The sequence below is a fragment of the Setaria viridis genome, chromosome 9 (assembly GCF_005286985.2).
Source record: "Setaria viridis chromosome 9, Setaria_viridis_v4.0, whole genome shotgun sequence".
Lineage (NCBI taxonomy): Eukaryota > Viridiplantae > Streptophyta > Magnoliopsida > Poales > Poaceae > Setaria > Setaria viridis.
The window spans coordinates 10189225-10204676 of record NC_048271.2 but is presented as its reverse complement, the minus strand read 5'-3'; the positions used below and the strand labels follow the sequence as shown (position 1 = coordinate 10204676).

The 15452-nt window shown below is 49.1% G+C and overlaps 2 protein-coding genes across 2 annotated transcripts; both read left to right on the top strand.

Moving 5' to 3' along the window:
- Window positions 1-247: 247 nt before the first annotated feature.
- Window positions 248-5629, top strand: LOC117838442 (uncharacterized). Its single transcript, XM_034718474.2, has 7 exons — window positions 248-426; window positions 2348-2412; window positions 3291-3577; window positions 3661-3903; window positions 3991-4045; window positions 4146-4288; window positions 5298-5629. The coding sequence occupies exons 2-6, from the start codon at window positions 2367-2369 to the stop codon at window positions 4166-4168; spliced, it is 654 nt and encodes a 217-aa protein (XP_034574365.1). The 5' UTR covers window positions 248-426; window positions 2348-2366; the 3' UTR covers window positions 4169-4288; window positions 5298-5629.
- Window positions 5630-11904: 6275 nt separating this feature from the next.
- On the top strand, window positions 11905-14431 carry LOC117836581 (protein kinase PINOID). The gene has a single exon (XM_034716039.2). It carries the CDS (start codon window positions 11992-11994, stop codon window positions 13426-13428), a length of 1437 nt encoding a protein of 478 aa, XP_034571930.1. The 5' UTR covers window positions 11905-11991; the 3' UTR covers window positions 13429-14431.
- The last annotated feature ends 1021 nt before the right edge of the window (window positions 14432-15452 follow it).

Below are 15452 nucleotides of genomic sequence, written 5' to 3'. Positions count from 1 at the left end.
TTTGCACGGATTACTGGGCTCATGTCGTGGAACCTGCGGCCAGTCGCGGGCCAGACCCATGTAGCAAAACATATGTAGCCCACCTAAGAAACTGGGACCCGGCTGTACAGAACATTTATAACCTATCTAAGAAACACATGTAGCCCACCCAAGAAACTGGGTATGTACAGCCCATTTAACCTATCGAAGAAGTCAGCCCACGTGAGCAGCAAGCTCATCATCATCTCCCCCCCACGCTGCAATAGGCATACATAGCCAGGAAGCTCACGCTACCTCACGTCCTCACCGTCACCGCTTCTCGCTGCGTAGCTTGCCGTCTGGCCGCCGCCGCGCTCCAGGGATTCCGCGCTCGCCGGCCTCCTCGCGGCGCTCGCTCTTCACCTCACGCCGCCGGGAGGAACCGCAAGGCAGCGCAGAGCCCTACAGGTTTCGCCTCGCCCTCCGCCGCTGGCAAGCTCGGCATCGCCGAACACCCTCCGTCAAATTTAGGAAGCCGTGGATCTAGGGGCAATACCGGAAACTTGCAAGGAATATAGGGGGACTCGAGTAGCCCAGGTTTTCCTTCCTTGCTGTGCTATAATCCTATCCGCCTCTTCTCTCAGACGACCGCCGCCGCCGCAATTGGTTGCGCTACACCGCCGGCGCCCTAACCTTAGCCGACGGGGCAGGGCAAATTAGACCTCCGGTCCGCCCAATTCTTCCCTTGTTGAGAAGCGGCTGCTTCCTCATCTTTCCCTTTTGACTGGTACTGGATACTGGACTTGCTGGAGTGGAGATCCATCCTCTTGTTTCTAAGGCAAGTAGCCTAAGCTTGCTTCGCTGGGTCCTTGCTTTGCTCTGACAGTGCGCTGTCAGATTCGAACATTTCCTTGTATGGATTCAGTTAGCTGTAGTATGTAGATTCGTGCGTTGCGTGATGCCGTACTAATCCAATCCATCCGCTGTTAGATTAGTGTCTTAGTGTGTTCAGCTTGCAGGATCAGTGTAACCGAGGTGCTGCTGCAGTGTATTTTGCATGGATTTTTTTTAGTTTTAACGGAACCCCCATGCTTGGGACTGAAAGGCTTTGGGGTCGTTGTTGTAACGGATAAATCTGCTCATGTAGAATTGGTGGATAAAAGTGCCATCTGATTCTCTTGTTTCTCTAGGAATGATTAGTTTATAACCCAATTGGGCATGTATTTTGCTAGCAATGCCCCTTCCACAGTTTGAGCCACACCACACACTGACAACTTAATTTGAAGTCAAATTCTTGTGCTTTGTTTTTCACTTTGTGTTATTCTTACAATGCGTAAGTTAATGAGTTAAACTTGCAAAACTTGTGAGGTATGATACCATGCTATCTAGTTTGTGGCTGGAAGAAAGGCAAGTTTATTATTGAGCACTTTTAACCCTTAACAAGCATATACGATTATTATGGTTTTGTTGTGATCATGGTAAAAATGTACTTACTACTGAAATACGCGAAGATGGTACTTTTTAGTTTTTGACGAGTTCTCCAAGTCAAAGGACTAGTAGAGTTAGTGAGATCTTCCATATCTCCACAAAGTTTCAAGAGCAAACTCAAATTGATTGAGTTATATGGAAATGACATATAATCCTTTTCTACTACCAGTAGCGAGCGTGCACTGTTCATGAAGCTCTATTCTTCCAGGCATAATTCTTGAAATCTAACATGAATATGGAACATGTTCTTCCCTAGTTTTTCAAAATTTCTTGAAACTTTTATAGACCTCATATTCATAAGTTTGCAACAATTCTTACATTTTCACTGGATATGCGCCCTTTTATCATTGCTTGCTAAATCTTAAGTAGCAATTAGCATTATCTTTCTAGTTTCTATATGCTCTAAGAGTTAGTAATTGGTGCCTACACGCATCTTTCTTCCTGGCTGTGTGCCTGTGTTCTTAGATTAGCAGAGGAGGTTCTTATATTAGCAGCTCCTCTGTGACAGCTTGCAGCCTGGTGTAGTGTTATATCTGCCTACCAGTTACCGCCTAGTGTAATAATACTAGTCTGCATGGGGCTTCACTATTTATTATGGAAATTTAAACATGTGCATGGAAAGTTCTATAATGTCATGGTTGGAGAATGTTACTTCAGTCTGCCAGATGAAATACTTTGCGTAACAATCTTGACATCATTAGTATTTACCTCTATGGCCTAATCGATGTATGGAAATAAAGTCCTTCCTAGAACTAATAGCATATAATAATAGTAAATGCATGGTCTGTGCGTGTAGGTTGTCTTCAGACCCCTCTATTACACTGTTTGGAATACTATTATAACTTGTTAAGTTGACATTGTATGCTCACTCACATATTTTTTTTTCTGAATCAAACTTCAGGTGGGCATGCATTTCCAATATGTCTAGCTCTAATCAGATGGGTTCTGATGGCAAGTTTGGGAGAGGTAAACTTTTTGGTTACTATTTTAATTTATCTTCAATTACCAAGAAAGGGAAAAGTGTAGAGTTCCAGGCTGTCTTTTGGTGTAGCATGTTGGATAGATTTCACATACTCAGTTGGGTTTTGGTTAAACTAATTGATGGATAGGTAAATGAATAAAGGAAATGTTAGACGTATGGATATATTGATTTATGATTAAGGCATGAAGCTCTAGCTGTTTCTCATCCTTGAGTTGACTCTGTAGTTTTTTTGTAAGCATGCCTCATTTGCAAATGTTGTAATGATTGTGCTTTTGCTAAAGTGATGTCTTGTTAGGTTCATTCTCTTGCTATCCTCTTATCACTCTATGATACTGTTGGGTGTTGGCTAATACCTTTTGACAATGCCATGTGAAGTTTTCCGCAATTTTGGCTTCAACATAATCAACATGTGCCCCTGGTGGTATATGCAATGGACTTAGTCCACAATAATACATCCTTTTTAATTAGGACATTAACTGTTGATCTGTAGCACCATGTATGGCCATTAGTACCTTTGGAGTTGACTTCATAAGTTCATAAGTACCATATGCCTGGAGTGATAAGGTTCTATGTAGAATAGCGGTGTACAAATTTGGGTTACCTTCTTGATTCCTTTTTCCTAGGGAAAATATATTCATTTCTTTGAAGTATTTTTGTGGTTATTTTATGAAAATCATCACCGTTTGCCCCCTTTACTAATCTTAGTCGAACTGCTCACTATTGCTACTACAATCAGTGTATTCAGAGGTTCTCAGCCCATATTAGTCTTGACTCTGAGCGCCTGAATCTTCATTATTCATTGCAATATCTAATGCAATTTTTATTAAATACTGACCCACCATGATTTCCTTTTGTATTTCAGGTCCTCGGGAGCTTAGTGGTGCTGTTGACTTAATTAGCCGCTACAAGCTGCTGAACCATCATAGTTTCTTTTGCAAGAAACCTTTGCCATTGGCAATTTCAGATACAAATTATCTTAACAATGTTGTGGGCGACACAGAAATTCGTAAAGGAGAAGGGATGGAGTTGGACCAACTCTTCCAAAACTCATACCCAAGTGAGAAGACTGCTTACATTCAGCCCTTTGACATGGAAACGCTAGGACAAGCATTTCAGCTGCGAGAAACTGCACCAGTAGATTTGCCTTCTGTAAGATATTTTCTGTTGGAATTTTCATGTCTTTAGTTGTATTGACTCTTCCTTCTTACTGAAGTAATCTGCACTCAAAACAGGCTGAAAAAGGTACACCAACCATATCTGGGAGACCAAAGATCAGGTCCAAGGACAAAGTAAGGAAGCATAAGAAACACAAAGAGAAAGACAGAGACAAGGAGGAGGAGCAGAAGAAACACAAACATCGGCATAAGGACCGGAGTAAAGATAAAGATAAAGATAAGGACAAAGACAAAGAAAAGAAAAAAGACAAGAGTGGGAATCATGAGTCAGGAGGTGATCATTCCAAGAAACATGAGAAGGTTACCCATCTATCTTATTTGTTTGAGATATGAGCTTGTCTGAGCTGAAGATTACTATGCTCTAATGTTTTCCATGTATTATTTCAGAAGAGGAAGCAAGAAGTAACTGGAAGTTCGGCAAGTGTCCAAAATCACAAGAAAAGTACTATCCCATATAATTAATCAACATTTCATAATTGTCATAACATATTTCCTAATATTCCTTATTTGTTGTTGTAATATCCCTTGTTTTTTTATGACAGCACAAAAGCACAAAAATCAGTGAAATATGCTATGGACTTCGTTAATTGCCAGCCATTCATGTTTCTTTATTAGTTCAACTCCATTTTTGCTGTTAATGAGTGTGGCTCTGAAGTCTTTCTTTTCAATATCACTTCTAGCAGAGGTATGCACTTCTTGAATTCTTATAATGTATTGCTTAATTTGTTTAGATGTGCTTAATTGCTTGCTATATGCCTATATATAACTTTATATGCATATGGGCATCCTTTTCTTTTTTCTAGTGAAGGTTTGAGAGCACATAAGTACACTTTTCCTTTTTAGCGTGTCTTTGCACTTTGGAGCTAAGACCACCTGCGTTTTCTTTCTTTTTAGTACCTATCAAAAACATTTATGTACAGCTGATTGATTTCCTGTTGCTGAATCACTATGGCAATCTTGATAGATGCACTATTGAATTTTTTGGTTGTTTCAAACAAGGTTTCCAGGCATGAAAAATGTACTTATTTTTCAGAAATCTGTTGGTTCTAGTTGTTGCCAGTTTCCACATTCTTTTGTTGACCCTCTTTTGGGAGGGAATTCGTTTGTGATCAAATATACAGCCATAACTTGGTGTAAGCAGACTGGAAAAGTGGCAGCCTTAGTTTATTACACTATGGTCAAAGACTCAAAGTTTAGATTCAAGTGCTGGTTTCAGTTGGTTTCGTTGTACACATTCTGTGTGCATTGGCATATATTGATAATGCAGTCCATGTGCATGACGTGTTGTTTTAATAAAAGTAAGATGATTATTTATTTTTTGGGTATATTTTCTCACACAGAAAACCCAGATAACGGAGTTAGATCATGGGCGCTGAATTGTAAATGAGGAGACAATACTGTGCAAAATAAATAAGGGGTGTACGCTGGTGTACTGTGATAGTTGCTTTAGAATTTCCTGTCTTCCTCTTTGAGGATTTTAAATTTTCTTTGCAATCGTGGCGTTCTTCTCATCTTTCAGGATTTTTAAAAGGGTTATTTTGATATTATTCCTAGATCAAATACAGATACAATGCAGTGAGTTTGTTAAAGAATTATGATAATATGGATCTTTATCTCCCAAGAAAGCATCTAGTTTTTGTTTTGGTGTACCACCTGCCTAATCTTGGAACACATTTTTTGTGCTGTAAATGCAGTTACCACAGACGGAAAATTCATACTAGGCTGCTCCGGAGGAAACAAGATATAAGCTATGATGGAATACACCATGTATATTGTTCTTCGAGGAGCTTGGACTTTGGCATATGGAGTTGTAAATTATTTTCTTATGGAGTTGTAAATTATTTTCGCGTCGTTCCAGCTTATGTCCATTAGCAATTCTTCAGCATTAATTGCAATGTATGATCCTGTAATTCAGACAACAGCAGGCCCAAACCGGGGCCAGGATATCTTCCCAACCTTGTGACTTTATGTAACAGAGAAGGCAGTGGATAAATATGCATGATCCAGAAAACTGTGTTACAGACAACAGTGCATCAGTGACATCAAATCGAGTATTATCCCTGTACTTTGAGCGGGGTGAGCCTTGCAGTATTGTTCTAGCTGCGCTAGTCAGCGGTCGAACCTATTTGACGCAAGGCTCTGTATTACTGTTACTAGAACACGGTCGCCATTTTGGTGATCATGCGCCTGATTTACTGTTCGGACCACTCCACCTAGGTTAGGGTATGTTTGGTTGTTTGTATCATTTGTTTCATGTATGGAATGGTTTAAAATAATAACTATTTTGTTTGATCAGGTGAATTGTACCAATCCATTTATGATGAAGTCATTCCACTTGATACATTATTCTATTACTAATAGATTAGTAATAGATTTGATACAAGTAATTTGGTTGGATAGATTTGATACAAGTAATTTGGTTTATCCAGTACCATCCATACCTGCACTGAATACACCCGACTAATAGATCGTCATTTGAGAGGCCCTATAGGGGCAATGTTCTTTGTGCCAGGCCATTCTGACCAGCTGATTTCGGAATACCGGCTGAGGCATCTTGAGGTCAACTCGGTAACGCTTTACACAGCCCTTCACGTATATTGTGTGTCCGAGTGCTCTTCTCATCGTCAACCACCATTACGTGTCTTTGCATGACTCCATTACGTGTCTTTGCTATAGTCTTAATCATGTGTGAACGTTCTTGCCCCTAGTCCTCTGCTTGGTTTTCACACCTTTTTTTTAAAAGAAATTTGGTTTCCACACCTGCATCAACTGCTTACAGCAGCTGTTTATTTAGAATAGAATTCAATTTGATACGAGAATTCTGGTTCAAATAAGTCGTCGTTGTCAGCAAAACCCTTGGTGCATGCCTCTGTCTGTATGAACGCTCCTCCCAGCGTCAGACTGGAAGACAGCCACAGTGCATGTTTCAGCCATGTGCCCATGTCATTAGGTGGCCACTCATCTCTACGATCCATCTCTTAGTGTGCTCGCCCAACCAATAAACAGACTAATCAAATCAAATAGCCTCCTATTGATGGGAGAGAAAAAATAATCAGCGGCGGAGACAATCTGGCCTGAGATTCACAGGATTCCACTTAGATATAAGCGATGGCTGTAGGGCTCTTAGGTGATCCATCATACTCCCCCTGCTGGGTCTGTCTCCCTACCGTGGTAGCGCGAATATTGGTGGCCCTGTCCGTCCAGCTGCTTTACTTGTCTTTGGAGAGAAGCCAGCGAGCCGTTCCGTAACACATGCCTCATGGTCATGGATTAGCCTAGTTTAAAACTTTGTTAATTACTTTAACACACTGGGTGTGAGTCATCCTCCCTGCCTATGGCTACGCCTATAGATGGATCATGACAAAGCAAGATCTCGCATGTGATCCAACTGTAGCTGCTACGACTCTAACAAGCCGCCAGGGTTTATATCTATCCATCTATCTTAGCATTTCGAAGTTACTGCGTGATGCGTGCTTGATCACCTTGTTACTACTTCTTTATGAGCTGTGTCAGTGAAGCTTGTCGGAATCTTTTCTCCTCTCGGAGGCTTTGTCAGAGAAGCTAGCTGGGCAGTTTGGCCATGGAGGGGATTATTGAGCTAGCTAGAGGCAGACAGGATCACAGGATCGCAGGGGGAGACAGTGGTGCATGCAGCTCCAGGCATCATCAGGTGCAGGGCTGCGGCCGGCTTGGAGTTTTGCTCAGAAATCAAGGGCATCTCTTCTCGTTTACCTCATTTCCTGTGCCTTCAGATTGGCTCCTTCACTTTGATCAGTAAATGATAACCTTATGATTACACTGAGGATCATTTTTGTGTTTTTTTTCCTTCGGAGATTCATTATTATACGCAAAAAATTCTACTAAGGCATTGCAGTTAAGGTCAAGAAACGACACCAGAAAGCATGCTGCCTAGGGCGCAATTGTATGTGTACTGCTGTCATAATTAATGAAATAGATATAATGTACTTGCAGATAAAGAAAATTGCATTAATTGGGGAATAACAGTTCTTCTGTTTCAGTGTCAAACATAATAGTATATATTAGGGGGACATGACAGTGGTCCACCGGGCAGAAGCAAATGTGCATAATTCCTTGCCCCTGGAACCACTGAACCGTGGGCCCTCGATGCCCACAAATAATTGGACCAAGAGCAATTACTTATATATGTTCTCTGATTCCTTTGCCGAGTGACCGACTCATCCGCGCCTGCTTTCGAGTAGTGTGTGGATCATGTGGACATTTTCCTTTTCTAGCCCCCCACACAAAAAACCATTCCAAATTTGTTTCCTTTTCCATGAAAGCAGTCAAAAAAGAAAGTTAGATGGACCTCAAGTAAAGCTTATATATACGTATACTATGCACCGCAATTTGATTGACAGCTAGAACTACTGAAAAGCTCTGTCAATCAAAAGGGACAAATCAAAAGGGACGACAAAAGGAAAGCGAGAAGTAAACAAAGATTTGTAGTGTATACTACGCAGCGTTGTTCAAGGCTACAGATCAAGGCCATGCCCATGCGTGTCACACTAGATGGGTAGATCATATCTTTGGCACGAAGCAACTTTGGAGATCATCTGAAGAAGTAGTTGCCAACTCCCCATTACTTCGGTGTACTTTTGGTTGGCATTCAGCCGGACAGATTGGAGCCGAGGGTGTACTGACGCTGTTAACATAATGCACCCTCTCATGGTGTAGGGCTGCATGCTCGAGTTGTTTAGGGAGCCCTATATGTGACATGTGGGCAGTGGGCTACACACCTAGCTGCCTTGCAAATGCTGGTGAAGTGAGCAAGCTGTGATCTCTCTCGATCTTGAGGTGTGTATAATACATACATGATCCCCTAGACACAGGAAGAAAAAGCTACTATTTGATACCATAATACGAGCTCTTGTCACCTCACCATGCGCTTGTTGATTTGATTTCTACTAGTGGAGAAGATACAAAAAGAGAGGACCACTTTGCCTTCATCGCACTTTTGTTTAGTTCCTCTTTTGTATCTTTTCTCGTGCCCCCAAGAACACTACGTGGACATCACAAATCCACTCCACCAATTAAACTAGCTTTGGCACTATGTGCCACCGGTATCTCTCATCTTTGGAAATTCAATGTAATCCAGAGAGATTTGTATTGCTATTGCAGCATCCACTCTGGAGCATATGCATGTAGCATATGTATAACTTGTTTTATTTCAAAATATATTTGCAAAGGTGGTGGATGCAGGGGGCTGTTGGTTGCAACTTGGCGCAGCAGCAGATCTTGCAATTTGAATCGAATGCATGCATGCCGCACTAGGTAATCACTAGCTCAGATAAGGTGCACTAAGCGCGGAATATGCCGCGTAATTGGTCGGTCAGCAGAACAAAATATGAGCGCAGCGTGAGAGTGACCTCACGAAGCCGTGCACTTTGTAAAAGGAAATATGCGCGCTTTCTGCCCATAGAGTATTTTTTTTTATCAAATCAAACTTGTAAAAAGTTCTTCATCGTCCTTGAGTTTTTGGGCCTGCTAGTTCATTTTCCTCGTAATTTGTTTGAGTTCGAAAGCATAGCACCACATAGGTGTATTTCACCATCATCTTCTCGAAAGCTCTCGTCACTCGTAGCGAGCATTCAGTGTCAGTCATCGGTGCTTCACGGATGCGGTTGAAATTTGGTGGACTTCAATTCTCTAACAAAGAAAATTTCGGTGAATTTCGCACATGTATTCCTCCCTCTCCCGACAAGTTCGCACCTTTTATGCCCCCGCATTTTTTTATCCTACTGGCACCGCCAGGAATGTGGCACCCTCCGACGGATGCGCCTTGTTCGTCACCTCCGACGTACCGCAACGTCGCGTCGCCGTCGCCGGGCTGGCCCTCCGCGGCGCTGGCGGCCGTTGACGCGCGCACCCCCCCCCCCCCCCCCCCCCCCCCCCCCCAATCGGCCGCGATCACGCACGCACCGCGCGCGCGGACGATCGACACACAGGCAGGCACATGAGCGCCGGCCGGGGACAGACAGGAGGAACCGATGCCCTGCCCCGCTGCCGCCGCTGATCCCGGCACCACACCGTACCGCGCCGCGTGGCGGTGGCGGGGGGCACAAATCCCTCCCGCCCCGCGGCCGCCGCCTTTATTCTCCCCCCGCCCCGGCACTGTGCGGCGCGGCGCTTTTGCCAGATTCGATCGATCGAGATCGGCCGCGCGCGCGGTGCCCGCGCACGCCGCGTAGTACGGCCGCCGGCGGCCGGGTCGCTCGCGTCGCGTCGCGCTGCGGCGCAGGAGCACGGATGGGACGAACTGAACTGGGACGATGGGATAGGATGGGTGGGTCTGCCCGGGCGCGGGTCGGGGGGAGGATGCGATAGCGATGCTCCCTGTCCCCGGCCGGCTCGATCTCGCATCGCCCGGCGCAGGGCGCGGGGGCATATATCTCATCTCGGGACTGTGGCGGCCTGTTGCTCGCCGCTGTTGGGGAATCCGATCGCTGGATCGCGTGGCGTGGCCGGAATTCCTTGGGGGTGCAGTGGTACGCCGACGTGCGGTGGTCGTGGGCCTGATTTTGGATCCACCGTTTCGTTTGCAGTCGACCTTGGTGTGGACTTTTTGTCCCCGGCGATGCTCGCGAGAATCGAACGTACGTCGAAATGGTCCGTGACCTCGATCCACCAACCTGCGTCTGCGTTCTCCATAGGACCGTAGCTAGCAGGGGTCAAGAGCATCCAAAACGCGAGATGCCGTTGAAGGAAGATCGGCAAAGAAACCAATGGAACCCATAAGCTTCGAGAGGTTGACGACGGGTGTATACGTGTGCGTACACTGAAGGAAAGGAAACGAAAAAAAAGGAAAGGAAAAAAAAACAGGCGTCTGCCCATGCATCTTTGCCAGCTCCGGCCTCGTACGACAAGCAGTTTTATTTCCCTCGGCGTCAGCAGAATGATGATCCGATCCCCGATCCCCCAGCCGCGGCAACCCAGAGCAGCGAGCTGAGGCTGGCCGGGCCGGCACCCCGCCGCCGCGCCATACCTTGCTTGGCTTTAAGTAAAGAGCAAGGACCACACTCTGGACCGGATTAGCATGTCCGGGCTTTTCCTAACAGCGGATTAGGCTACCGCCAATTGATTTATTAAGGGGGTTAAGCTTCAGCTGCAAGCCGACTAATCATCATCATTCTGACAGACATGACTGGATCGAGTTACATTACATGCATGCATCTCATTCTCACCCTATACCGCCTCTCTCCATCGAAATCTTGGCGAAACAGCGGCAAGTCAGAAGAAGCGGGCCCACCTGCATCGACTTACTTACACTGCTCGTGCTCTCTGTCTCCTTCCGATCTTCCTCCTCCATCGCCGAGCCGCCGTTGACTACTTGACCGCGACGGTGAAGGGGGTGGTGGCACGAGCTCGAGAGACGTGTACGCTAGCTACCTCCATTCGCGTGTTGCTTACCCCTCCGTCACTCCCCAGGGGGAGGGGGGGGGGGGGGGGGGGGGGAAGGAACGTGATGGGTTGGACATCATCGATTCGAGTCAAACTTCTTAAACTTTAATTATCTCTCGATACATATCTTTTGAAATCTTTCTCATCAAAATATGAACTTTCTCGTCAAAATATGAAAAATCACGTATTTAAATTTGTCTAAGACTTAGTCCCACTGTATCATTGTTCTCCAAAACAAAAATAAAGTACCTCGCTACTGCAGACCAAGCCATCGCACACGGCCTATCACAGCCGGTTTTAGAGGAACCGACGTGGTATCACCGCTAGCTCCTAATAGGAATCGTCGGTGATGAGCTTCCCCGAACTCGAAAAATTATCCCAACACAATTTACCTCGTCCGCTCCTCTTCCTGTCTTATCCACATCCTGTTGCCGCCTCCCTCTCTCCTTCGCTCCCCTCCGCGCCTCCCTCTCTCCTCGACCGCCTCCCTCTCTCACCATACCTCCTTTTCTCCCCGGCCTCCTCCCTCTCTTCCTCTCCCGCCGGACCTCCCTCTCCAGATCCAGGGCATAACAGGTGAAGCATGCCATGGAGGCGGTAACGGTTACTGTTCCAGGGACGTTTTTCTATGAGGTCAGGAGGAACCTCGCAAGGACAAAAACAAGAGGCAGACACACAGGGAACCTTCTCCGTATGTGTAGCCACCGTGGGTACGTCACCTGCAACGTGGCACATCCACGTGCCCGACACCAGCCATCGCAAGCCAGCAGGCTTTCAGCGGCCGGGCTGCTCGCTCGCTTCCCCCCCCCCCCCCCCCCCCCCACTCTGCCGCTGGCCGTCGGCTATAAAACCGCGCTGCACCCGCAACCACCTTCGCCGAACGCGCAAAGCGCCATTAGAAAAACCACAGCAGAAGACCAGAGATCAACCGATCCGAACGCGAGGGGCAACCGCAGGTAGCGCTATATAATGGCCGCTCCGGCCTCCTCGCCCACCACCGCAGCCGCCGCGCCCGCGTCGTCGTCGTTGTCACCGCCCAAGCCTCCAAACAACGCCGCCGCTGGCACCATGCTCGTCGAGCCGCAGATGCCGTCGCCCTACCCCGACGCCGCGGCGTCTAGCGTCAGCTCGTCGAGCAGCAGCAGCAGCAGTGCCAGCAGCAGCCAAGCGGACCGGTCGTCCACGTTCTCCCTCGACTCGTCGTCGGCCGCGACGCCGTCGTCGTCCCCGCCGCGCCCGCACCGGGCGAGCGACGTGGCGTGGGCGCCCATCCGGGGCCGGGATCTCGGCCCGCGGGACTTCACGCTCCTCCGCCGCGTCGGCGCCGGGGACATCGGCACCGTCTACCTCTGCCGCCTCGAGGGCGGCGGCGGGCAGGCCGAGGGCGGCCCCGCGTGCGCGTACGCCATGAAGGTGGTGGACCGTCGCGCGCTCGCCAAGAAGGGCAAGCTGGGCCGCGCCGCCGCCGAGAAGCGCGTCCTCCGGCGGCTCGACCACCCGTTCCTCCCCACCATGTTCTCGGACTTTGACGCCGGCGCGGATTTCTCGTGCATCGTCATGGAGTTCTGCCCCGGCGGCGACCTCCACTCCCTCCGCCACCGCATGCCGGGCCGCCGCTTCCCGCTCGCCTCCGCGCGGTTCTACGCCGCCGAGGTGCTCCTCGCCCTCGAGTACCTGCATATGATGGGCATCGTGTACCGCGACCTCAAGCCGGAGAACGTGCTCATCCGGGGCGACGGCCACATCATGCTCACCGACTTCGACCTGTCGCTCGAGTCCACGGCGTCGCCGGCGCTAGAGGACGCGAGGAGCGGCGACAGGGGGGAGGGCGCGCCGGCGCCGGCGCCGACGTGCCTCCCGATCCCGGAGCTGCAGCTCCTCCGGCTGCGGCGGTGGAAGCGCCGGTCATCCGCCGCGCCCCGGCCGCGGTTCGTGGCGGAGCCCGTGGACGCGCGGTCGAGCTCCTTCGTGGGCACGCACGAGTACGTGGCCCCCGAGGTGGCGCGCGGCGGCGGGCACGGCGCCGCCGTGGACTGGTGGGCCTACGGCGTGTTCCTCTACGAGCTCATCTACGGGCGCACCCCGTTCGTGGGGGAGACCAACGAGGCCACGCTCCGCAACATCGTGCGCCGCCCGCTCGAGTTCCCCACCGCCGCCTCCTCCCACGGCGGCGGCGGCGACGACGCCGCGGCGCGCGACCTGATCGCGCGGCTCCTGGACAAGGACCCGCGCACCCGGCTCGGGTCGAAGCGCGGCGCCGCCGACGTGAAGGCGCACGCCTTCTTCAAGGGCCTCAACCTGGCGCTGCTGCGGTCGTCGCCCCCGCCCGTGGTGCCGCCCCCCGCCGCGCTGCACCGGTGCGACGACAAGGCCGCTGACATGCAGCAGCTGTTCGAACACTTCTGACGTCATCCTCGGCTCCTCGCCTATTCAGCTAGCCCCCCAAAACAAACTAAATCAAATCAAGCAAAGCATTTTTGTTGTCGATCGATGCATAGCCAAGGCCCGGACTAACCATTCAGCTGGGGTAGCCAGATGCAAAGCCTGTGTTGAGTAGCTAATTACTCTAGTAGTACTCCGTACTCCATTAGCACACTGCTGTTAATTACTAATCAATGGATTAATTTGATTCCAATTACCGCGCCAGTTCATCCTTGAGAGCCAAGCTCATGTCGGTATGATACTACCACCTGACGAAGAAGACGACGGCTGAGCTGGACTGACAGCGGCAGCACCGAGGAGGAGGACACGCGCGACTGCTGCGCGATTAGCTGGCGCTAAGCGGGATCTTACCGCCTACTAATTAAGCGCGTTCTAGCTCCGATCGAAGAAACAAAAAAGGAGATGCAGTTCTGCCGCCATCGATCTACTGGCGCTCTTGTTCTGCCCCGCGGCCTGGAGCCAATTAACAAGGACCGCCGCTGGATTTGTCCGGGCTAGCTGCTGATGTGCAGTGGTCGTCTGTTAGGGTTGGGGAGCTGTGTGCACAATGATGGCGACTGGCGAGGGATCTGAGTCGAGCTGTCAGTGAGATGGAGGCGGCGGGCTGTCTCGAGCTTGTCCGGTGTCTGTCCATGATGAAACGCCGCGTGGACTCGTGGGCTCTCTCTCTATCCGGGGAGTTTCCTTGCAAGCACAGAGCCACAGACCGAGAGCAACAGAGGCGGCGGCGGTAGTTGAGTTCGTTGGTGAACCAGCCAGCGATGGGAAGTCGATGGATAGGGGCCAGGGCGAAGAGTAATCTAGGGGAATGCATGATCTGGAACCGCAACCGTGGTTTGTGGATCAGGCTAACCTAGCACAATGTGAATTGAACTTATATTAGCCTCTGAAGCTTGCATTTATGTGTATGTGCTACTCATTGTATTGTACATGTGGTAATATTCCTTATTAACACATTCTTATGACACCCAAGCTAGTTCTCATGCCTCTGGTGATAGCAATGCGGCGTATTTCGAAGCAAGGTTATGCTGTTATAAATAAATAAATAAATAAATAATAAATAAATAAATGCACTGTCAGCCGGGAAGCATGTGGGGCTACTCATCATTTGTTTGGAAAAAAATCACTCAGGATAAGTTCATGGACCGAACGGACTCTTAAGAACCTTTCTTTTGCTCTGAAAAACTAGCCTCTCCTTTAGAGATGGATAAGAAGCACATGCAGCCGGTACAACAGAACAACCTTTTTTTTTTTCCCATCTCCCATGATGGATGGCATATATTGACATATAGTGGCTTGAAATCTTCATTTCAAAAATGAAGCAGCCCATGCATCATCAGCAACTTGTTCTCTCCATTGCGAAGACAGACATTCGCCTGCCATAACAGGCCACCCATGCCCAGCATCCCCTAAGCACCGCGTACACTGCCTCGCTGTTTCCTTTTTGTACCTTTGTTGCATGGGCGCTCGTATTGTACCCATCCCAGCACCAACTGCCAATCGCACAGCGTCGTCCGTCGCAGTAGAGTACGTACGTCGTGTCTCATATGCGCAGCGGCACAGGAGTACATGGCCTGCCGCCTGCAGATCCAAGGAACCTTTTTGGTGCCATGCAAAAAAGGCATCCACGCAGGGCCCCACGCGCAGGAGAATAAGGTGGCGGGCCACGTTGTGCGAGTGATGGGGACTCTCTGGCTGGCTGCTAGGCTTCAGATCGATCAGACTGCCAACAATGGCAGCTGGGATGTGCGATGGGGTGACAGGCAGGTCCCGGCCGGCTCGCACGCACGCATGGCATGGCAATTGGCATGGCATCTCCCCGCGTGCGGCGCGGCCCGGCCGGCCGGCTGCTGGAGGGTGCAGTGGTCACTCACTCCGTCGCAGCTGCCCCGGGCGAAGGGTAGTCACGGTGTCAACTGTCACGGGCGATGGCCAGCCTCGCATGCTGCAGGACCGCGAGGCGGAGCCTCTTGCATTGTGCGCTGCAC

Bases quoted from the DNA above. Each gene is read 5' to 3' on its own strand.
- LOC117836581 (XM_034716039.2), top strand. From the start codon at position 11,992: ATGGCCGCTCCGGCCTCCTCGCCCACCACCGCAGCCGCCGCGCCCGCG.
- LOC117838442 (XM_034718474.2), top strand. From the start codon at position 2,367: ATGTCTAGCTCTAATCAGATGGGTTCTGATGGCAAGTTTGGGAGAG. The intron at 2,413-3,290 runs GTAAACTTTTTG...TTTGTATTTCAG, and splicing joins TGATGGCAAGTTTGGGAGAG to GTCCTCGGGAGCTTAGTGGT. The intron at 3,578-3,660 runs GTAAGATATTTT...CACTCAAAACAG, and splicing joins CACCAGTAGATTTGCCTTCT to GCTGAAAAAGGTACACCAAC.